The sequence below is a fragment of the Dendrobates tinctorius genome, unplaced genomic scaffold, assembly GCF_039654945.1.
Source record: "Dendrobates tinctorius isolate UK_male_01 unplaced genomic scaffold, ASM3965494v1 ptg000022l, whole genome shotgun sequence".
Classification (NCBI taxonomy): Eukaryota; Metazoa; Chordata; class Amphibia; order Anura; family Dendrobatidae; genus Dendrobates; species Dendrobates tinctorius.
Window position 1 is genome coordinate 113,340,983 of NW_027361690.1, and position 24,640 is coordinate 113,365,622.

Consider the following 24,640-nt stretch of genomic DNA (forward strand, 5'->3'; position numbering starts at 1 on the left):
GAGTTACTCCGAGGCAGCAGATTTCACGTGCTGGAGAGAGTGTGATGCCGTTTACCTCAAGAGATAGATCTGGTAGGGAAGATACGTGAGATGGAGGAAAGATAATGAGTTCAGTTTTGTCTACGTTGAGTTTTAGAAAGCGAGAGGTGAAAAAGGAGGATATGGCTGATAGACACTCCGGGATTCTGTGCAGCAGAGAGGTGACATCTGGGCCAGAGAGGTAGATCTGAGTGTCATCTGCATACAGGTGGTACTGGAGGCCATGGGACTTTGAGTTGTCCTAGGCCAAGAGTATTGAAGGAAAAAAGTAGGGGCCCCAGGACAGAGCCTTGGGGGACTCCAACAGAGAGGGGGCGGGATGAGGAGGTAGTGTGGGAGTGGAAAACGCTGAATGTGCGGTCAGAAAGGTATGAGGAAATGCAGGACAGGGCAAGGTCTTTGATGCCAAGGGAAGAAAGAATCTGTAGCAGTAGGCAGTGGTCAACTGTGTCAAAGGCAGAGGACAGGTCAAGAAGGAGGAGGATGGAGAACTGTCTGTTAGCTTTGGCTGTGAGTAAGTCATTAGTAATTTTGGTCAGGGCAGTTTCAGTGGAGTGGTGGGGGTGGAAGCCAGATTGCAGGATGTCAAGGAGGGAGTAAGATGAGAGGTGGGAGGAAAGTTGAGCATGGACATGCTGTTCAGGGAGTTTGGAAGCAAACGGGATCTGTGATATGGGGCGATAGCTGGGCATAGCAGTTGAATTAAGGTTTGATTTTTTGAGGATGGGTGTTATGGTGGCATGTTTGAAGGCAGAGGGGAAGGTACCAGAAGTTAGGGATAGGTTGAAGAGATGGGTTAGGGCTGGAATGATCATGTTAGTGAGGTTGGGGAGCAGGTGGGAAGGGATGGGGTCAAGTGCACAGGTGGTGAGGCGTGATTTGGAAAGGAGATGAGTGAGCTCTCTTTCAGTGATGTTGGAGAGGGAAGTTATTAGGGAAGGGCAGAGGTCTGGTATGTGGAGTGGTTGGGGTGGTGGAACTGTAAAAGTTTGCCTTGTTTGGTCAATCTTGTTTTTGAAGTAGGTGGCAAAGTCCTCAGCAGAGATGAGGGGAGTTGGAGGTGGCAGTGGTGGGCGGAGGAGAGAGTTGAATGTGCTGAACAGTTGTTTTGAGTTGTGGGATAATGAAGATACGAGGTTTGTGAAATAGGTCTGTTTAGCAGAGGTGAGGAGCTCTTTATACACCAGGAACAGCTCGTGTACAAGGTATCCTCCATGAGAAACTGCAATGTCTATACCACCAAACAGTAGAAAGATTCAGAATGACTGATATAGATGGCACGACATAGTCAAATTGGTGGAAAGAAAAAAAATTGTTATTTTTAGGCCAAGTTAGGGATGAAGTGAGACGGGAGTGGGTCGAGGGCACAAGTGGTGAGGTGTGATCTTGACAGAAAGTGGAGAGCTGATCTTCTGTCATGGTGGAGAAGCTGGCTTTTGCAGAACAGGGCTGAGCGGCTAAGAGGGGCATTAGGGGCTGCGGGCCAAAGTTATGTCTGATCTTGTCGATCTTCTGCTTAAATAAGGAGGCAAAGTCTTCAGCAGAAATGAGAGGAGGGGGAGGAGGTGCTGTGGGACAGAGTAGAGAATTGAAAGTGTTGAAGAGTTGTTTAGGGTTGTAAGACAGGAAGGATATGAGAGATGTGAAGTAAGTTTGTTTAGCGGCAGAGAGCGTGGACTTAAAGCTGGCAAGGGACTGCTTGTATGCGCTGAAGTGCTCAGTAGAATGGGTTCTCTTCCATCTCCGCTCAGCGGCCCTGGAAACCCGTCTCAGTTCTTTGGTCAGGCTGGTCAGCCAGGGCTGCCTGTTGATTGTACGAGTTTTGCTCTGCGTGAGGGGGCAGCCGAATCAAGTGTTGCTGTTATTGTGGTGTTATAAAAAGTGGCAGCAGCATCTGTGTCATGAAGGGAAGCTATGTCTGTAAGAGGGAGAAGGGACTCAGAGAGTTATTGTAATTTGAGGTGTTTGAGATTCCTGCGAGGGTGAGCGAGTTTATGGAGCAGGGGTTGAGCAGTAGGAGAGGAGAGGGAAGAGAATGTCAGTATGTTGTGGTCTGACAGTGGGAGGGGTGAGTTATTGAGATTAGTGAGGGAACAGAGACGGGTGAAGATAAGGTTCAGCGTGTGACCATCTTTGTTTCGCAGAGGACCATTGAGTGAGGCCAAGGGAAGCCGTGAGCGATAGAAGTGGAAGTATCAATGGGGATGTTGAAGTCGCCCATGATGATGGTGGGGATGTCAGCAGAAAGGAAATGGAGTAGTCAGGTGGTGAAGTGGTCGAGAAAGGTGGAGATGGCTAGTTCTGGGGGGCGGTAGATGACAGCCAGTTGGAGGTTGGAGGGGGAATAGATGCGGACGGAGTGCACCTCGAACGAGGGAAGAGTAGCGGAGGGTGGCAAAGGAATTGGGGTAAAGAAGCAGGTATCGGAGAGGAGCAAGCCAACTCCTCCACCACTTAGTTAGGGAGAAATAGGGTAGTATGGGGGTGATAGTAAAAAGAAGGTGAAGCATTGTTGTGGTGTTAAAGACCGTTACCTTACAGTCAATTACAGTCCAATTCTAGTCTAATTCAGAGTACTTAGAAATATGTACTTTGAAATATGGATTTTGAAGTAGATGGAGCCAACTACGTCTGGAGCAGACCCATGGTGCTGAATATATGTGCAGCTAAACACAATCAGCTGTGAGTGAAAGTGGGGTGTGACTGCCCAGGCCAAATGCAAAGGTCATAAAAGGGGGAAGGGGTTATACAGACCACTTAGATGTATGGCAGAGATAACAAGAATGGAGTACAATTATGGATACAAGAAGATGGGTAAGCAATGCATACCATATAAAAATACAATGCAGTTCACATGGGGCATTCAGGAGCATGGGAGAGAGTGGTGGAATTCAGCAATGCATACCATATAAAAATACAATGCAGTTCACATCTATGCACAAGTTGTACCTCTTTTTTAAAAAAGGATGCACCAGGACCCAGGCAATTTTTTCCGCTAAGTATAGGGGGGAAGGGCATTCGGGAGGAACAATTTAAGAGTCTTACCCCTCATACACCCTTAACTTGGTTGTGTAACCAAAGTTGCTTTCACAAAACTTATATCTTTTCAGTCCGAATGGGGACCTTTCATTCAGCAAATAATGCTTGACATGCAGCCTGCCCTTGAAAAGTACCAGACTTGTCCAATTATGAAGCAACACCGAATGTAAATCAATTTCTTGTGCTGTTGTGCAAGTGGGACAGAGAACAGGTAGAAATAATAGGCGATTAGCAAGACAACCCCTATAAAGAAGTGGTTCTGCAAGTGGTGACCACAGACCATTTCTCTGTTCTCATGCTTTTTGGGTGTTCTGCATTTTGTCATTGCTACCTACAGTAGCATAAGGTGGTGTGTACAACCCACAGAATTTGCTCAGGTAGTGCAGCTCATCCAGGATGGCACATCCATGTGAGCTGTGGCAAGAAGGTTAGCTGTGTCTGTCAGCACAGTGTCCAGAACGTGGAGCAGACACCAGGAGACAGGTCAGTACACCAGAAGACATGGAGAGGGCAGTAGGGGGGCAACAACCCAGCAGCAGGAACAATACCTCCTCCTTTGTGCAAGGAGGAATAGGCAGTGCCAGAGTCCTGCAAAATAACCTCCAGCAGGCCACTAACATCCATGTGTCTGCTCAAACTGTCAGAAACAGACTGTCATGGGTTTACCGTGACAGAGAGAACCCAGAAGACCGCAGTGTATGATTTCTCCTACTCCAGCACTGATTAGAAGAAGTTCACCTTCATATTAAACAGTGTAAATTTCTTTTAGCAATGCAGGGGTTAATCTTATCAGTTGTTAAGGCTCTCAGCTGTGCACTATTAGCCACACCCATCTCCTATATAATCTGGGTCATGGCTAGCACTCATTGTCATAGCAAGCTTTTGCTGCATGGTTGGAGGTTGTTGTTGGTGGTTGTTGTTGGATAAGGCGTTTGATGGCTTTATCTGTGACTGTTGCTAGGTTTTGTGTGATTCTGTAATTCCCTTTCTTCTCCTACTTTAGTTTAACCCCATCCTCCACTCTCCATTTATCTCTGTTGCTTATGTTTGTATATTTGTATGATTGGTATTTTCCTTTATCCCTGTTCGTATTACCTTGTTAGTCTGGTTGGTGTATTAAGGTTCACTACTACTCCCTCTTCCCTGGGTGGGGGACGGGTACAGACTGAGGGCAAATTCAGGAGCTAAAGCAAGGTACGTGGCCCAAGCATCTTCATCATTAAAAGTAATGTGGGGAACAGGGCAAGCTAGGGTGCCCCTAGTGTTAGTAACAGTGGTCCTAGGACACCAGACAACAGAGTCATAACACAGACTCCATGAGGGTGGAATGAGGGCCGGACATCTACAAGGGGGGTTGAGCCCGACACCATGTAGGGCAATTGGCATTTCCAGAGAACACCAAGACTGGCAGATTCGACATTGACGCCCTGTGCTCGTAACATATGAGAACAGGTTCACACTGAGCACGTCACAGACTCTGGAGACGTTGTTGAGAACATTCTGCGCCTACAACATCCTCCAGCATGACCGGTTTGGCAGCGGGTCAGTAATGGTGTGGAGAGGCATTTCTTTGGAGAGCCGCACAGCCCTCCATGTGCTAGCCAGAGGTAGCCTGACTGCCATACGGTACTGGGATGGGATCATCAGACCCATTGTGAGACCATAAACAGGTGCAGTTGGCACTGGGTTCCTTCTGATGCATGACAAAGCTAGGCCTCATGTGGCTGAAGTGTGTCAGAAGTTCCTACACAATGAAAGCATTGATGTTATGTTAAGTTCAATAGAGCACATCTGGGACATCATGTCTCGTTCCATCCACCAATGCTACGTTGCACCACAGACTGTACAGGAGTTGACTGATGCTTTAATCAAGGTATGGGAGGAGATCCCTCAGGAGAATATCCGCTGGTTCATCAGGAGCAAGCCCAGGCGTTGTAGGGAGGTCATACAGGCACATGAAGGCCACATACACTACGAAGCATCATTTCCTTGTCATGAGGCATTTCCAAGGACGTCAGAGTATCATTCCAAATCCAGACCATGGGATATTAATTTCATTTAAATTGATCATTTTTATATTTTATTGTTCCACTATGTAATGAATAAAGATTTGCAACTGAAATATTTAATCTAGTGTGTGGAAGGTCGGCTCACTTAGCTGCTCTCCAAGGTGGACACATGAACACTTTTAGGTTAAAGTCTCTGGGTGGTTTATTACTTCATAAACCATAAAGCCCAAAATAGTAATGAAAGCCCATAAAAAGTCCTTCCTCAGTATGGCTCCTGCCTTCTAGGACAAACAGGCATGACAGCTCTCTCTAGAGCTCAGCCTGGAGGTTTCCTTCCTCCAAAACAACACAGACAGAAAAAAAACCACTGGCTGGACATTTAACTCCCTCTAACCACACACGAGGTGGAGCTATGGTGAGTAGGCGTCCCACTCTGACCTACTCACCATGGAAGCCAGACCCTGGGAACGATTGATTTACTCTCAGCACATATCATGCTGGAGGAATACTTATGGCTTTCACATCACGCAGGAAAATGACTTTCGCGACACATACTGTATCTTCTCTCACATACGGCGCCGCCAGTGACCCTGATACAAGTGATATCTAGGATGTTGTATTTTAGTGTTCCTTTTATTTTTTTGAGCAGTGTGTATATATTGACACAAGAGATGAGAGGAGGGATAGAGAGACTGGGGTTACCCTGGGAGTGGGAGATATGTGATTTTGCACTTGACACTTTCTAACAGCAGCATATCTCCGATCGCTAACAATGTCAGAGACAGAGTGACATAACATGAAGCTGTGCTGCTGTTTCCCACAATTGATACATTGCTGTGACTGAATAGTTACATTTAGCTATGCAATGACAGCGATCAAAGAGCAGGGATGCTGTCATTGGTCCCTGCATCTCTTCACAACCTTCCAAATGTCGCAAATGCTCTCGATCACAGCATCTGGAGGGTTAATGAGCCAGGGGTGGTGCTGGCACTATCCCTGGCTCTCCCAGCAGGAGCTCGGCTGTTAGCAGCGCCGAGCTCCTGTGGTGATCTCAGCAGCTCCTCCTAAGCTCACAGCCATCTGAATGTGGGAACTGCTTACATGGGTCCCCGCACCTCTTCCTGTGCCGCTCAGCTGCCAGTGACAGCTGTCGGCACAGTGACAGTTTAAATCCATGACAGAATTTGAAAAACAATCGCTGAAAGGCCTGACATCAAGTTGATTGGTTGATTTTCCAGTTAAAACAAGTTATCACCTTTCCCTAGGATTGGGATGTCTGACCTATGGGACCTGAACTGATCAGCAGATCAAGGCATTATTATCCCCAACAGACGGCTGACCGCTGCGTGTGCACTGCCGATCCATTCTAAAAGTTACTTGTTACTGATGGATAAGATACCAGTTGTTTTCACAGGACAACCCCTCTAAGGTACAATGACTGGCTAAAATCGCCTCGTCTAAATGCACCGTTAGTCAATGTGATCATCCACAAGAACCACTGTGTTATGGACAAGACAGACCTAGAATAAATGGCAGACCTCCCCTGCACCCGCCATGTGGACAAGCACAAGGAGCAGCCAGAGGACCCAATCCCATCCACAATTTACGGACCAAACCTCATACAGTGAGCGTGAAGTTGTTCCCGGTCCTGCCTGCGGTCTATTAGCTGGCGTACATGACACAGCTGGCAGGGCTCTATAATTTCTGCAGTTTCCAATTAATGAGACAAGAGCGTACTTGTATATAGGACGAATGTTTCCTTGTTAGATCACACCACCACAAAATATGATTTCCTTGTAAGATAGACCGGCTTACAAATGACAAAAAAAACTAAACCAGTCACTATAAAAGCAAGAGTAAAGCATTCGGACGGGAACAAGCTAGGGTTATAGGAAGACTTCTGACAGGCACCTTCCATAGGAGTCAAAAGAAAGAAAGTGATATCTACACCGACCTCTAAAAAGAAAAGAGAAACTAACTTCATGCCACTGAAATGAAATAACACGATCAGGGCAGGACTGTGAATTGTCTCTAAACTAGAAGTGGGGCACAATAAGGGGCATTGTGGTCACCCTCAAAGTAGATTTTTCTTTGCTGCTGCGCTTGAAAACGCCATCAAATGTCATTAGCTCTTTACACTCTACTGAAACTGCCCTAACTAAAGTCTCTAATGATCTACTAAATCTAGTGGTCACTACTCCATGTTAATTCTCCTGGATCTCTCCGCAGCATTCGACACTGTGGATCATCAGCTCCTCCTCACTATGTTCCGCTCCATCAGCCTCAAGGACACCGCTCTCTCCTGGTTCTCCTCCTATCTCTCTGACCGCTCCTTCACTGTATCTTTTGCTGGCTCCTCCTCCTCTCATCTTCCCCTTACTGTTGGGGTTCCTCAAGGATCAGTCCTAGGCCCCCTCCTCTTCTCTTTGTATACTGTCCCTATTGGTCAAACAATCAGTAGATTTGGTATCCAGTACCATCTTTATGCTGATGACACCCAATCATATGCTTCTTCTCCTGACATCACGCCTGCCTTTTCAGAAAACACCAGTGATTGTCTAAACACTGTCTCTAACATCATGTCCTCCCTCTACTTGAAACTGAACCTGTCAAAGACTGAAATCCTTGTGTTTCCTCCCGCTACTAACCTACCTATGCCCGACATTGCCATTTCGGTGTGTGGTTCCACTATTACTCCCCAGCAACATGCCCGCTGTCTTGGGGTCATACTTGACTCTGAGCTTTCATTCGCCCCCACATCCAATCACTGGCTTGCTCTTGTTATCTGCATCTCAAAAATATTTCCAGAATTCGATCTTTTCTAACTTTTGATTCTGCAAAAACTTACTGTTTCTCTTATTCATTCTCGTCTGTACTATTGTAACTCTCTTCTAATCAGTCTCCTTCTTACCAAACTCTCCTCCCTCCAATCTGTCTTGAATGCTGCAGCCAGGATCATATTCCTCACCAATCGTTACACTGATGCCTCTACCTTGTGCCAGTCATTACACTGGTTACCCATCTACTCCAGAATCCAGTACAAACTTATTACCCTCACCCACAAAGCACATTACGGGTCAGCACCAGCCTATATCTCCTCCCTCATCTCAGTCTACCACCCTACCGGTCCCTTCCATTCTGCTGATGACCTGAGGTTAGCATCCTCAATAATCAGAACCTCCCACTCCCGTCTCCAAGACTTTACACATGCTGCGCCAATTCTTTGGAATGACTACCCAGGTCAATACGATTAGTCCCCAATCCCTACAATTTTAAGTGTGCCCTAAAAACGCATTTATTCAGACTGGCCTACCGCCTCAACACATTAACCTAACTATCCCTGGGTGGCCCAGTCAAAACTCAAAAGTTTCACCATAACCAGGTTCCCCGCATCACGTTCCCACATGCTTTATGCGTCTATTATCCCTCTGTGTCTGTACTGTTACATACTCAACACTCTGGCTGGTCTGAACAATGAAGGCAATTGTTACCACCCACCTTTCTTGTCTCCCCTTTTTCCTCATAGATTGTAAGCTTGTGAGCAGGGCCCTCTTTCCTCTTGGTATCTGTTATGATCTATGTGATTACTGTTATGCTGTAATGTCTATCGTCTGTACAAGTCCCCTCTAAAATGTAAAGTGCTGCGGAATGTCGGCGCTATAGAAATAAAATTATTATTATTATTATTAGCCTACACACAGCGGGAGATTTACTAAGCAAATGCGTCTTTAAGGGTATGAGCAAAAAAAACAGCTTTTTCAGGTGGATTCTTCTATGAAAAACCGCCTGAAAATGCGCTAAACGCTCATAAGAATGGACATGAGCATTTCTATGGAAAAAATGACTTTCTGTTCACATGTTGGGCGTCTTTCAACGACTTTGCATTCCCAAAGAAGCCATGCGGTCAAAGGTAGGCAGACAATTCTTCATGTGTTTGATGCTCCATACTTAATAGTAGAAAGCAATGGCAAGGCGCAAAAGATGGCAGGGCATCTTTTTAAGAACTTTGCCAGCATTTTTGCTTGGAAACACAGTAGCCATTTATTTAGTTTTGTAAGGTGCTAAAAAAAAAAAAAAAAAAAAAAAAAAAAAAAAAAAAAAACAGTCAAAGAAATACAAGTAAACACTATAAAAAAAATGCTGGTAGGCCTCAGTCAAACATTCATGATACACGTACGGGTGCTATCGGTTTTTTTCACGGATACAACACGTCCCCACTATAAACTATGGCGCTCTACACATGTCCGTGATTTTCCAGCAGCACGGATGACAAGAGCCAATACAAGTCCATAGGTCTGTAAAAAACACGCACAGCACACGCATGGCGTCCACGTGTCATCCATGTGTTGCCTGTGGTTAACATTGTAAAGTCAATTGTCAGTCAAACAGTATAGTGCTAATTAATTCTAAGATATCTATCGGGGTAGAGTGTATATAAGAGCACTAATGAGCAACATAAGGGTGTAGTAATTAATATACCGTAAACCTGTCCACAAGAATATAGAGAAAAAAATTTGGAATAGAAATGAAAATCTCTATCGAAAACCTGTACACAAAAAGGCTCAGTGGGCAAACACCAAGGACAGCACATAGCATCCGGAGAGGAGGTTGATGTGACAAGTAAATATGACGTATCAGCAACGCTGGGGAAATAACTAATAACTGCTAGCCAGTGGGCCATAGATATCATATAGTGCTGCCATAGTTAAACCAGTAAAGGGGTCATTTCACGGAAGTAAATGGATAGAGCTGAATTCACCTCCTCTCGCTGGAATGGCGCCTGGTCCCGACATGTGTTTCGGCGTATAGCCTTCATCAGGGGCTGTGCTGACGAAGCCTATATGTCAAAGCATGGGTTGGGATTCCAACGGGAGCAGATGAATGGGCCTGTTTATTCTTTGTATAAATGCTTTCAATGTGCACTTCTTTAGCACATTTTTATTAGCTATACACTGTGTTCAACATTGCAAAGTATAAGAGACGCTTTGTCATTTATTTATTCATACATCTGTGAAAAGCAGTGATGACACTGGTGATAAAAAGGGACACACCGATGACACCATTTTCACGTGTTTAAAGGGAACCTGCCACGTGAAAAAAAACAATCACATGGGGTTAATGTGGAGGTTAATAGAATACTAAACCTGCCAATGCCGACACTTAACCTGGTCCTGGGGGAAATGCACTTTATTCCTCCTGTAGCGCTTGCATTCCAGTCATGGGAATGGCGCCGACGTGCATTAAGTCAACACGCTGTGTATAGTGAAATGACGTCTGTAGCTGCGCTGACAGCACTGACTGACAGCTCGCTCAGTATTAGGGCCAGCTGTCAGTCAGTGCCAGGCGGCACGGTTACAGCCATCACTCACTATACACAGCGCGGTGGCTGAACCCGCGCAACCGGCACTAACAGCTCGCTCAGCATTAGGGCCAGCTGTCAGTCAGTGCCCGGGCGGCACGGTTACAGCCATCACTCACTATACACAGAGCGGTGGCTGAACCCGCGCAACCGGCACTAACAGCTCGCTCAGCATTAGGGCCAGCTGTCAGTCAGTGCCCAGGCGGCACGGTTACAGCCATCACTCACTATACACAGTGCGGTGGCTGAACCCGCGCAACCGGCACTAACTGACAGCTCGCTCAGCATTAGGGCCGGCTGTCAGTCAGTGCCCGGGTGGCACGGTTACAGCCATAACTCACTATATACAGCGCGATGACTAAACCCTCGCCGGCGCCGCCTCTGTGACTAAAACCAGAGCGTTACCAGGAGGAATAAAATTCATTTCCACCAGGTAGCAGGCTAGCGAGATCGCTGCTGAGTCACAAGTTTTGTGACGCAACAGCGATCTCACCATCGAGATCTGTGTGTGACACTTATCAGCAACCGGCCCCCCTGCCGGTTATCGCTGATCGTGGTCGAATGGCCTGGACATTTTTTTGATCGGTGGTCTCCCGCTGGCCAGCACGCATCGCTGCGTGTGGCAGGCGGGAGACCAGCGATCAGCGAGCTGGTAACCAAGGTAAACAGGGTTTCTAAGCGCCGCGCGGCTTTTAGAAACCCGATGTGTACCCTGGTTACCAGCTTCCTGCACCAGCGCGCTGGTATCTTGCGTACACTGCAGGAAACTAAGCAACGTGCGTCGCTTGTTACCCGCGTGTCGCTGTCCTGATCGCTGCTGAGATCTGCCTGTTTGGCAGCTCACCAGCGATCATGTAGCGACACACCAGCGATCCTGACAAGTTCATATCATTGTCGGGATCACTGGTGAGTCACGGGGCCCTCAGTGCCGGCACCGGGTAGGTTCAGATGCTATTAACCTGTAGATTAACAAATCTGCAGTTTAGTAGTGTTTTTTCACGACAGGTTTCCTTTAAACACATACGTGTGAATGAGGTCTCAAACAGTGTTTACTTAAAGGGTTATTACCAGCAATTAAAGTTAAACCCTATGAACTAGATAAGTAATAACTTTTGGGGCGGTGGGGGGTGTAACCAGGGCTGTGTAGTCGGAGTCGTGGAGTCGGAATAAAATGGACCGACTCAGACTCCTAAAATATATAATAAATTGGGTACAGTATTCAATGCAGAATGTGCTGAATATTTTTTCATAGGAATTTGGGAAAGTTATGAAATGTCCGATAAATGACTGTTCTATTCCTGATCTAAGGCTACATTCACACAAGAACAGGTTCTTGCTATTGTAACGAACAATGCTTCAAACATGATAAGTACAATTAAACTGATGAATGAGACTAATGAACAACGGCTAGAAGAAAATTTAGGATTCAGTGTGAGATGGAAGGCCACAGTGCTGTTCATGTAACTGAGGAACAAACAGATATTAAAACAGAAGAACAGCAAAATTATACTGTAGAAATAGATGATCTTGTTGAAGCTGCTTCAAAACACTTTCCTATTCATCACATGCGCTGTGTTGTGCACACGCTGCAGCTGGCAATAAGAGATAGTCTGCAAGAGGGACATGCTGGAAATCTGATTGGAAAAGTGAGGAAATTGTCTATTGCCGCCAGAACCCCTAAAATTGATTCCATCTTGAAGAGACGTGCTGGGAAAGGGGCAATTGATGATCAAGCCACTCGGTGGGGCAGCACTTATTTAATGATTGAGCGATTGCTTGAACTAAAACCGTTTCTTATAGATATGATGAACCCTCAGGAGGTAACCCTAAATGAAGGTCAATGGACACAGGTGGCTGAATTGAAGGAATTGCTATTTACCTATTTACTGTGACTAAAAAATTACAAGCTGAGGATTTAACTCCTGGCATTTTCATAAGGGAGTGGAAGAACTTGCTATTTTGCCTGTCCCAAAGAGGAGATTTAATCGCAGATGGCATTTCTGTTTCAATGAAACGGAGAGAGACACAGCTATTGGAAAATAAAATTTTTCTGGCAGCTGTTTATGTGGACCCAAGTCATCGTATATTGCTGGATGATCAACAGCTTACTAAAGGAAAAGAAGCTCTGACTGAGGTAGCAGTTAGGATGAGTGGCCTACAGGAGGACTGCCAGGCGCAAGAGGACTTGGGTCCTGACAGTGCTACTGCTGCCGTATCTTCATCCTCATCAGATGAGGAGTTTGACTTTGACAAGTATTTAAGTATTTGGATGACATGGAGCAGGCAAAGAGTTGCTGCAAGGAAAAAGATTTCACTCCGTCTCCTATAACAAGCAGATTGACCATATTTCAGCAAAATGTTTCACTTGCTCTCAAAGAAATAGAAAAATTCAACCGTTCATCAAAACTGACTGTGCATGAGGCAATTCCTTTCTCCGGAAATTTAGAGATGTTGCCCATGTGGTTACGGCTTTGCCTCCAACCCAAGTTAGTGTAGAGAGGTTGTTCTCTGGCCTTAAAATTATTAGGTCAGATTTTAGGTCATCTATGAAGGAGGATCTGATGGAGGCAATTCTATTTATTACAACAAATTCATTGACTGCACAAATGTTATTTAGTATGTTTTTGTTGAAAACTGTTTCTTGCCACTTATAGTTTATTACATAGTGATATTATATATATATATATATATATATATATAATGTGTAATCGATATTACATAGTGTATTACATATTTACAATTTATTACAGTTTTTTGTGTTCTAAAGTTGTATTCCAATAAATACATATTATGTTCTATCTAAATATCTTGATTATTGTATCATAGAAATGATTAAATGTCTGATGTTCACATTGTATTACAGTAAATTTTTCACTTAAATATAAGCAATATGTGTCGGAGTCGTGGAGTCGGAGTTGGAGTCGTGGAGTCGGTGTAAAGGAAATTGAGGAGTTGGAGTTGGAGTCGCAGGTTTGGCTTACCGACTCCATAGCCCTGGGTGTAACTACTGAGACCATCATCGATCCTGAGAACAGAGCTCTATCAGATTTGAGCTTTGGTCTAGCGGTAGATGAAGGAGTGGAGCGGTGGCGCACAAGCACGGTCACAACCTTACTCCCACAGGGGCTTTCAGAGCTCTGCTCTAGGGAAACATTCTGCTCCCAGTGATCTGACCCCCATGGAATCGCAGATTATCACCTATCCAGTTCATAGATAACATTAGATGTTGGAATTATCTTCTTAACACACAAATATAGAAATAAGTGCAAATATTGAAACACTGCTACAAATTTACAAGATGTCCGCTGCATGCCAATTAGTATCTTTTAGCCAATGAGATGAATGCCCCATAACATCAGCATTCATTCGGTGTCTCGTATCTCCAGCCACAGGACGGTGGTGGTGGGGATCAGCAGGACAGCCGCAGGACAGTGGTGGTGGGGATCAGTAGGACAGCCGCAGGACAGTGGTGGTGGGGATCAGTAGGACAGCCGCAGGACAGTGGTGGTTGTGGGGATCAGTAGGACAGCTGCAGGACAGTGGTGGTGGGGATCAGTAGGACAGCCGCAGGACGGTAGTGGTGGTGGAGATCAGTAGGACAGCAGCAGGACGGTGGTGGTGGGGATCAGTAGGACAGCTGCAGGACGGTGGTGGTGGGGATCAGTAGGACAGCTGCAGGACGGTGGTGGTGGTGGGGATCAGTAGGACAGCCGCAGGACAGTGGTGGTTGTGGGGATCAGTAGGACAGCAGCAGGACGGTAGTGGTGGTGGGGATCAGTAGGGCAGCAGCAGGACGGTGGTGGTGGGGATCAGTAGGACAGCAGCAGGACGGTGGTGGTGGGGATCAGTAGGACAGCTGCAGGACGGTGGTGGTGGGGATCAGTAGGACAGCAGCAGGACGGTAGTGGTGGTGGGGATCAGTAGGACAGCAGCAGGACGGTAGTGGTGGTGGGGATCAGTAGGGCAGCAGCAGGACGGTAGTGGTGGTGGGGATCAGTAGGGCAGCAGCAGGACGGTAGTGGTGTTGGGGATCAGTAGGACAGCTGCAGGACGGTGGTGGTGGGGATCAGTAGGACAGCTGCAGGACGGTGGTGGTGGGGATCAGTAGGACAGCTGCAGGACGGTGGTGGTGGGGATCAGTAGGACAGCAGCAGGACGGTAGTGGTGGTGGGGATCAGTAGGGCAGCAGCAGGACGGTAGTGGTGGTGGGGATCAGTAGGACAGCAGCAGGACGGTGGTGGTGGGGATCAGTAGGACAGCTGCAGGACGGTGGTGGTGGTGGGGATCAGTAGGACAGCAGCAGGACGGTGGTGGTGGGGATCAGTAGGACAGCAGCAGGACGGTGGTGGTGGGGATCAGTAGGACAGCTGCAGGACGGTGGTGGGGATCAGTAGGACAGCAGCGGGGGTCAGCAGGACAGCATAGGACAGTTGGTCCCAGCTCCCATTACACCACAGTGTGGCTTTCCCTCAGTGATGTGCGGCTCCCAGCAGCTTCTTCCCCATCCATCTGTCACTCATTGTCACCGACATCACATAGAGTCCACACATATATGTGCAGCAGGAGCCGCCGCAGACCACACCTCCACACCGCACAATGGCCCCCGGCGCTGGTTGGCTGCAGCCGCCGCCATACACCGTACTGCACACTGTGGGCACAGAGAATGGGCACTGTGCATCCCCGGTATCCGCCGCCAGCCTCTCCCCACACCGGCACCTACCGAGAACAGCGTGGAGTAGAAGGACAGGGAGAACTTGATGCAGTAGTAGGTCCGCAGTGTGGCCCTCCATGTGTCGGTGCCGGCCATTGCTGCTGCTTACATGCACGGCGCCGTGCGCTCCCCGGTCATTGTCTCTGCGCTGCACAGACGGCACTTCCGCATGGGGAGAGAGAAAGTGCACGGGGAGGGGACACATTTAACCCCTCACTGCTAGGCTCCGTAATGTCACTGCACCTGCGGCTTACTGCGGCTGTGTGGACGGGTTATGTGTACAGTGTGGACGGGGTACGTGTACAGTGTGGACGGGGTACGTGTACAGTGTGGACGGGGTACGTGTACAGTGTGGACGGGGTACGTGTACAGTGTGGACGGGTTACGTGTACAGTGTGGACGGGGTACGTGTACAGTGTGGACGGGGTACGTGTACAGTGTGGACGGGGTACGTGTACAGTGTGGACGGGGTACGTGTACAGTGTGGACGGGTTACGTGTACAGTGTGGTTCTGTGACTGTGAATGCTCCTGTGTGTGTGCATTGTGGGTTTATAGTGGGGGTGTGCAGGTGTGGCTGCATGTGTGTGTACAGTGTAGGTGTATGTACATATATTGTGTACAGTGTGTGGGTTGTACATGTGTGTCTACAATATGTATGTGGTTATACATATGTGTGTGCACAGTTGGTGTGGGTGCACATAGAATCAGAGAATCGTAGAGTTGGAAGGGACCTCCTGGGCCATCTGGTCCAACCCCCTGCTCAAAGCAGGATTCACTAAATCATCCCAGTCAGATGTCTGTCCAGCCTCTATTTGAAGACTTCCATTGAAGGAGAACTCACCACTTCTCATGGCAGCTTGTTCCACTCATTGATCACGCTAACTGTCAAAAAGTTTTTTCTAATATCTAATCTGTGTCTCCTCCCATTCAGTTTCATCCCATTGCTTCTAGTCTTTCCTTGTGCAAATGAGAATAAAGTTGATCCTTCTACAATGTGACAGCCCTTTAGATATTTGTAGACAGCTATTAAGTCTCCTCTCAGTCTTCTCTTTTGCAAACTAAACATTCCCAAATCCTGCAACCTTTCCTCATAAGACAGGGTTTGCAGACCGGTCACCATTCTGGTTGCTCTTTTCTGAACTTGCTCCAGTTTGTTGATGTCTTTTTTAAAATGTGGTGCCCAAAACTGGACACAGTATTCCAGATGAGGTCTGACCAAAGAGGAGTAGAGGGAAATAATGACTTCACGTGATCTAGACTGTATGCTTCTGTTAATACATCCTAGAATTGCATTTGCCTTTTTTGCTGCTGCATCACACTGTTGACTCATATTCAGCCTGTGATCTATTAGTATACCCAAGTCTTTTTCACATGTGCTGTCACTTAGCCCTATTCCTCCCATTCTATATATGCTTTTTTCATTTTTATTGCCCAGATGTAGTACTTTGCATTTTTCCCTGTTAAAAACCATTCTGTTAGTTGCTGCCCACTTCTCCAGTTTATTTAAATCTTTTTGAATCCTCTCTCTCTCTTCTCTAGTATTAGCTATCCCTCCTAGCTTTGTGTCATCAGCAAATTTAATCAGTTTACCCTCAATTCCTTCATCTAAATCGTTGATAAAGATGTTGAACAATACAGGGCCCAGGACAGAGCCCTGTGGTACCCCACTTGAGACATTCTTCCAACTGGTAGAATGTGTATGTGTGCAGTTGATGTACGTATGTGTGTACAGTGTTGGTGTTTGTGTGTGTACAGTGTTGGTGTGGGTGTTTGTGTATGTGTGTACAGTGTTGGTGTGTTTGTACGTATTTGTGTGTACAGTTGGTGTGGGTGTTTGTGTGTGTGCAGTGTTGGTGTGGGTGTATGTGTGTGTACAGTTGGTGTGGGTGTATGTGTGTGTACAGTTGGTGTGGGTGTACATATGTGTATGTGTGCAGTTGGTGTACGTATGTGTGTACAGTATTGGTGTGGGTGTTTTGGTGTGTGTACAGTGTTGGTGTGGGTGTATGTGTGTGTACAGTGTTGGTGTGGGTGTATGTGTGTGTACAGTGTTGGTGTGGGTGTGTGTGTGTACAGTGTTGGTGTTGGTATGTGTGTGCACAGTGTTGGTGTGGGTGTACGTACGTGTACAGTGTTGGTGTGGGTGTTTGTATGTATGTGTAGAGTGTTGGTGTGGGTGTACGTATGTGTGTATAGTGTTGGTGTGGGTGTATGTGTGTGTACAGTGTTGGTGTGGGTGTTTGTATGTATGTGTAGAGTGTTGGTGTTTGTGTGTGTACAGTGTTGTGGGTGTATATGTGTGTACAGTGTTGGTGTGGGTGTTTGTATGTGTAGCGTGTTGGTGTGGGTGTTTGTGTGTGTACAGTGTTGTGGGTGTATGTGTGTGTACAGTGTTGGTGTGGGTGTTTGTATGTGTAGCGTGTTGGTGTGGGTGTTTGTGTGTGTACAGTGTTGTGGGTGTATGTGTGTGTACAGTGTGGATGTACAGGGGTTGAACAAAATAATGGAAACACCTGGAAACATCAACAGAAGTTAGTTTAATATGGTGTAGGTCCACCTTTTGCGGCGATTACAGCCTCAATTCTCCGAGGTATGGATTCATACAAGGTGTGAATTGTTTCCAAAGGAATTGTAGCCCATTCTTCAGTTTAAACACCCTCCAGTTCTTTGAGCGACGATGGCGGCGGAAATCGACGTCTATCTTGAATCTCTAAAATCGACCATAAATGCTCAATAATGTTGAGGTCTGGGGATTGTGGGGGCCAGATGAGATGCTCAACTTCATGAGAATGCTCCTCGTGCCATGCTTTAACGATTCTAGCTGTATGAATTGGTGCAATATCATCCTGAAAGATGGCATTCCCCTCCGGGAACAGTGCTTGAACCAGAGGATGCACTTGGTCGCCCAAAATGCCTAAATAATCTCGGCTGTTAATTCTTCCATGAAGGGATATCATTGGCCCGGCGGATCTCCACAAAATAGCACCCCAGATCATCACAGAACCTCAGCCATGTTTTACGGCTGGGAGAAGGCAGTCTGGATGGAATGCTTCTTTCGGCTGTCTCCAAACGTACACTCGGCCGGAGGTCGGAAATATGGTAAACGATGATTTGTCTGAGAATATCACGTTTCCACTGCTCGAGGGACCAATTCTGGAGGTTTTTACACCACTCTAAACACTTGAAAACCTTTGTCATTGAGAGCAGCGGTTTTTGAATTGCAGCTCTTCCGTGGAATCCAGATTTGTGCAGCTCCCGACGAACAGTTTTCGTGGAAACTGGGTTCTGTAGGTGTTCATTGAGCTCAGCAGTGATTTTTGGAGCCGTGGTCTTGCGATCCTCTCTCACAATTCGCTTTAGAGTCCGGCGGTCTCTCTCAGACAACTTCGACTTTCGGCCGGACCTGTGCTTTGCTGCGGACGTTTTTCCTTCCCTTTCAAACGTAGTCATTACTTTGGAGATAGTACCTCTTGACACGCCAAGCATTCAGCCACTTTCTGTTACACTAGCGCCTGCCATACGAGCACCAACAATTTGGCCTTTTTGAATATCCGAGAGGTCTGCCATTGGTATCAGGTTCTCATCAATGTTCTTACAATTCTGCAAAACAAACAGTTAATTTACATACACATATCACATAACACAAATAATCAACTACAAAACATTACCATATGTCACGGTTTGCATGTTTATAACATGTTTGAAGATAATGATACCAAAACGTTAGGTGTTTCCATTATTTTGTCCAACCCTTGTAGGTGTACAGTATGAGTGCATGTGTGACTGTACAGAGGGTGTGTACAGTGTGTATACTGTGAGTGTACCTGGATATCTACAGTGTGTGTACATACAGTGTTAGTGTGTTGATTGTGGATGTTTTAGTTTTCTTTGTTTTTTATTTTCTCATCCTTCAAGAGCCATAACTTATTTTTCAACCAACATGACCTTCTGAGCGCTTTCTTCTTGTGGGATGAGCTGTAGTTTTCAGTGACTACAAAGATTTTGCCATATAATGTAAATGCAGAAAAATCGTGCACATGGAGAGAAACGTTTGTGTTTCCTGTATACGGCAATCAGTGTGTGCACACACGACCTGCCTGTATACGGCGATCAGTGTGTGCACACGACCTGCCTGTATACGGCGATCAGTGTGTGCACACGACCTGCCTGTATACGGCGATCAGTGTGTGCACACACCTGCCTGTATACGGCGATCAGTGTGTGCACTGTCCAAAAATATGCACATCATGTGCCTGCTGTCACATAGAGGGATTGCAGACTTTCTTTACTCCGGCCAACCCATTTAAATGCCACAGTGATTGATATCAGCATCTAAATGGTTAAGTAGCTACAATTGGAGCTAGCTCCGGACGCTGCCAATAAAAGCCAAATTAAACAACCATGGGTATAGAAAACCACTCCATTAGTCCATGACCAATTGTAGTCATATATGCTATACCCCCTCACGCCACTCCAACACTCGTTTCCCTATTGCTTTGTCAGGGAGTGTATTGGAGGGGATGTGGTCCATATAAGTAGGGCGTTAACAGCTGAATAAACTTACAATCTAGGTCGTCATATTAAGTGGCGCATGTGCGTGACCAACTCTCACATCAGAGGCCCGGAAGCACGTCATGCAGTGCTACAGGGGTCACAGTCCATGATGCAACAACATTCATTCAGCTACCAACCTCTGTCTGATGCTTGGAGCTTGAAGACCACTGTCTGGTGCCTGATGACTGCTGCTCGATGTCGTGTCGGTGTTCCTGAAGTCTTACTGGTGTCTCTGATTTCCTGACGTTCCATGCCTGGAGCCGTGTCTGTTGTCAGGAGACCAGATGTCCTGCCTTTGTCCTAGATGTCCAGCCTGTGTCCAGATATCCAGTCCATGGTCCTGGTCGTCCAGCCGGAGCTCCTGAGTCGGTCCCACTCATGTTCCTTGACGAGCTTCTCCGTGTTTCTGGGGAGTCTCCAGTCTACTTGTGTTCCTGGATGGGCTCCTCCTCCCTGATCATGGGGGGTCTCCAGACTTGCTTTCTGGTGACAGCTCTGCCTGTGAGCCATGGATCTGACCAGCCGATGTCCTGAGCTGCCATGTTAATGTCCCTGGACCTGTGCTGTCCATGTCTTGCCTGTGTCGCTATGTCGGTCCCACTCGTGTTCCTGGATGGGCTCCTCCTCTGTTGTTATGATGAGTCACCGAAGGAGGAAAAAACAAAATACCAGCTAAGTCCAGAAAAACCAGACAGGTTGGCAGCTATTGGATTGCAGACCCCTGAACCTATCCACAACAACTAGCAGTAGCCGTGGGGGGTTCCTACGGTGCCTTAGACCCCTCGATCACAGCCGGAGAACTATATAGCCTAAAGACAGAAAGGGGAAAAACTAAACTGCCCCAGAGCAGACCCCAAAGCAATAGGCAGCCCCCAACATATACTGACGGTGAAGCAAGATGAAAACACTAACACAGATAGAAAGATAGGTTGAGCAAATGATGGGGCCCAAGCTAACTACATAGGACAGGATAGGAAAGCTGCTGTCTGCCATCCGCAAAAACCCTATCAAAATGAGCCAACCGACTGATAGGAAAAACAGGCCCTGAAGTCGCTAGGCTTCAAAAGACTATATCAGCACTCAGGTATATTCTGAAGACAGAGCAAAATATCAACAGATCAGAGACAAAAATGGAGTTCAGCTCACCCCCGGCCGGGGATGGCAGAACTCCCGAAAAACAAGGCAAAACAAAAACAAAACTGAGTAGTACAAAGAAGAGCAGAAAACTTAGCTTCGAGATGCAGGAATCAGACTGGTCTAGAATCCAGCAGGAAAATCACCAGCCAGGAAGAAGGGTGTCGGCAGCCTTATATCCAGTCCTCAATTCCAGCCACCCTGTCATCATCTAGCTGCCCATGTGTTTGGTAATCAGCTTCACTACCTTCCTTCACCAGAGGAGGGAGTTCATCAGACCTCAATGGTGAAGGGAAAAATGAACTCACAACAGTACCTCCCCCTTGAGGAGGGGTCACCGAACCCTCATCCATGCCACCAGGGCGATCCGGGTGAGCCCGATGAAAGGCACTCACCAATCTTTCGGCATGAATATCAGAGGCAGAGACCCAGGAATTATCCTCCTGACCATAACCCTTCCACTTAACCAAATACTGGAGTCTCCGTCTAGCCAGACGGGAATCCAGTATCTTCTCTACCTCATATTCCATGTTACCTTCAACCAATATAGGGTCAGGAGGTGCCACCACAGGAACTACTGGTTCAACAAACCTCTTCAACAAGGACTTATGAAACACATGAATTTTAAATGTGACAGGAAGAGCCAACCGAAAAGAGACCGGATTAATAATCTCCAAAATCTTGTAAGGTCCAATAAATCTAGGCTTAAACTTAGGAGAAGCCGCCTTCACAGCGATATTTTTTGATGACAACCAAACCATATCACCCACCTTAAACTGGGGACCAACGGTCCTACGCCGGTTGGAAAACCGCTGGGCCTTTTCCTGGGAGAGAGACAACTTATCCACTACTTGGTCCCAGATCTGGTGCATTCTCTCCACCACAGTGTCAAAACCTGGGCAGGCAGAAGGCTCCACCTGCCCTGAAGAAAATCGAGGGTGAAACCCAAAGTTACAAAAAAAAGGTGACATCAAAGTGGCAGAACTAGCTCTATTATTTAAAGCAAATTCGGCCAAGGGCAAAAATGAAACCCAATCATCCTGATCGGCAGAAATAAAACATCTCAAATACGACTCCAAAGTCTGGTTTGTTCTCTCCGTCTGCACATTGGTCTGAGGGTGAAACGCAGAGGAGAAGGACAACTGAATTCCCAGCTTGGAACAGAAAGTCCTCCAAAATCTAGACACAAACTGTACTCCTCTGTCAGATACAATGTTCTCAGGAATCCCGTGCAAGCGAACCACCTGTTGCAAAAACAAGGGCACCAACTCAGAGGAAGATGGCAACTTAGGGAGTGGTACAAGATGGACCATCTTAGAGAATCTATCACAAATCACCCAAATAACAGTCATTCTCTGAGAGACAGGCATATCAGAGATAAAATCCATTGAAATATGGGTCCATGGCCTCCTGGGCACCGGCAAAGGCATCAACAAGCCACTACAGTGAGAACAAGGTTTATACCGGGAGCAAGTCCCACAGGACTGCACAAAATTCCTGACATCACAAGACAAGGCGGGCCAACAAAAAGACCGACTCACCAGATCTCTAGTACCAAAAATACCTGGATAACCAGCCAATGCAGAGCAATGAACTTCAGACAACACTCTCTTCCTCCACTGGTCAGGAACATACAACTTTCCACTGGGACAACGCTCAGGTTTGTCCTCCTGAAACTCTTCCAGAGCACGTCTCAAATCGGGCGAGATGGCAGAAAGAACTACCCCCTCGCCTAAGATGGTAGCAGGCTTAGTCACAACAGGAGAATCAGCAAGGAAACTCCTAGAGAGGGCGTCTGCCTTGACATTCTTAGTGCCTGGAAGAAAAGAGACCACAAAATCAAAACGTGTGAAAAACAAGGCCCACCTAGCCTGTCTAGGATTCAAGCGCTTGGCCGACTCCAGGTAAATTAAATTCTTGTGGTCAGTAAGGACCACGACTTGGTGTTTGGCTCCCTCCAACCAATGTCTCCACTCCTCAAATGCCCATTTCATGGCCAACAGTTCCCGATTCCCCCAAAATACATCAGGAGTAGGAATCTTTGGTTCAGCAGCATGTGAATGAGCGAGATAGGCAGAAATTCCCCGCACTTCAGCAGCGAGCTGCTCCACACGATCAGATAATTGCTTCATCTCCATTGAGAGAAAAATTCCCCCTATGGCCTCAGAGATATAGAGGAAAAAATATGCACACAAAAAAAAAAAAAATTCTGACACTTTTTTTTTTTTTTTTTTTACAATTCTCTCCTGCTATTGAGTACCCTAGGATCTGCGGTAAGGCTGGTGATTCTGTTATGATGAGTCACCGAAGGAGGAAAAAACAAAATACCAGCTAAGTCCAGAAAAACCAGACAGGTTGGCATCTATCGGATTGCAGACCCCTGAACCTATCCACAACAACTAGCAGTAGCCGTGGGGGGTTCCTACGGTGCCCTAGACCCCTCGATCACAGCCGGAGAACTATATAGCCTAAAGACAGAAAGGGGAAAAACTAACTGCCCCAGAGCTGACCCCAAAGCAATAGGCAGCCCCCAACATATAATGACGGTGAAGCAAGATGAAAACACTAACACAGATAGAAAGATAGGTTGAGCAAATGATGGGGCCCAAGCTAACTACATAGGACAGGATAGGAAAGCTGCTGTCTGCCATCCGCAAAAACCCTATCAAAATGAGCCAACCGACTGATAGGAAAAACAGGCCCTGAAGTCGCTAGGCTTCAAAAGACTATATCAGCACTCAGGTATATTCTGAAGACAGAGCAAAATATCAACAGATCAGAGACAAAAATGGAGTTCAGCTCACCCCCGGCCGGGGATGGCAGAACTCCCGAAAAACAAGGCAAAACAAAAACAAAACTGAGGAGTACAAAGAAGAGCAGAAAACTTAGCTTTGAGATGCAGGAATCAGACTGGTCTCCTAGAATCCAGCAGGAAAATCACCAGCCAGGAAGAAGGGTATCGGCAGCCTTATATCCAGTCCTCAATTCCAGCCACCCAGTCATCATCTAGCTGCCCATGTATTTGGTAATCAGCCTCACTACCTTCCTTCACCAGAGGAGGGAGTTCATCAGACCTCAATGGTGAAGTGAAAAATGAACTCACAACACTGTGTTCCTGGGGAGTCTCCAGTCTTGTTTCCTGGTGACAGCTCTGCCTGTGAGTCCTGGATCTGACCAGACAATGTCCTGAGATCCTATGTCAGTGTTCCTGGATCCATGCTGTCCGTGTGTTGCCTGTATCCCGATGTCCTGCCTGTTCCCTGGGGTCCATCCTGCGATGACGTCTGTGGAGGAAAGACCAGTTCCTCCCATGTCACCAATGTGACGTAACTACACAGGCACAGCTCTCCAGCGACCCCTTTGTCTCTCAGGTCAGAAAGGGAACTGCACCTAGAGCAAATGGCTGCTGGGGAGGATGTCATGTTACCCGCTGGGTATTCTAAGATTCGTAATCAGAGTAAAAGCATCAGCCCAAGATTAATTTTATGGTTTAATTGCATTATAGGCGCACTAGATAATTACAGAAATATACAATGGAATTACAGTGGATTTGCAGTCAGAGTAAAATATATCAATAAGGGTACAAGACTTAGCGATATTAAGCTGGAGGTCAATTTCCCAGGTTGTAGGTTGCATGTGGGTGTCGGGAGCTCTGCAATCCACAGGTACAAGAATCTTAGTTGCCGGACAGACCCCAAAGTGCGGGCCGCTGCTCCCTTGGCAGGTCTGTCCCCAGTTCCTTCCCAGATCATCATCATCTGGTTCTTCTATGTGAGTGAGAGTGTCTGCCATCT

The 24,640-nt window shown here is 46.8% G+C and overlaps 1 protein-coding gene across 1 annotated transcript in view; it reads right to left on the bottom strand.

Moving 5' to 3' along the window:
* LOC141084363 (tetraspanin-15-like) overlaps nucleotides 1-15,396 on the bottom strand; it is a 277,985-nt gene extending 262,589 nt beyond the window's left edge. The window contains exon 1 of the mRNA XM_073569064.1: nucleotides 15,167-15,396. Coding sequence (XP_073425165.1) covers nucleotides 15,167-15,253 — 87 coding nt within the window. The 5' untranslated portion in view covers nucleotides 15,254-15,396. The remainder of the gene's footprint in view (nucleotides 1-15,166) is intronic.
* Nucleotides 15,397-24,640: the final 9,244 nt, after the last annotated feature.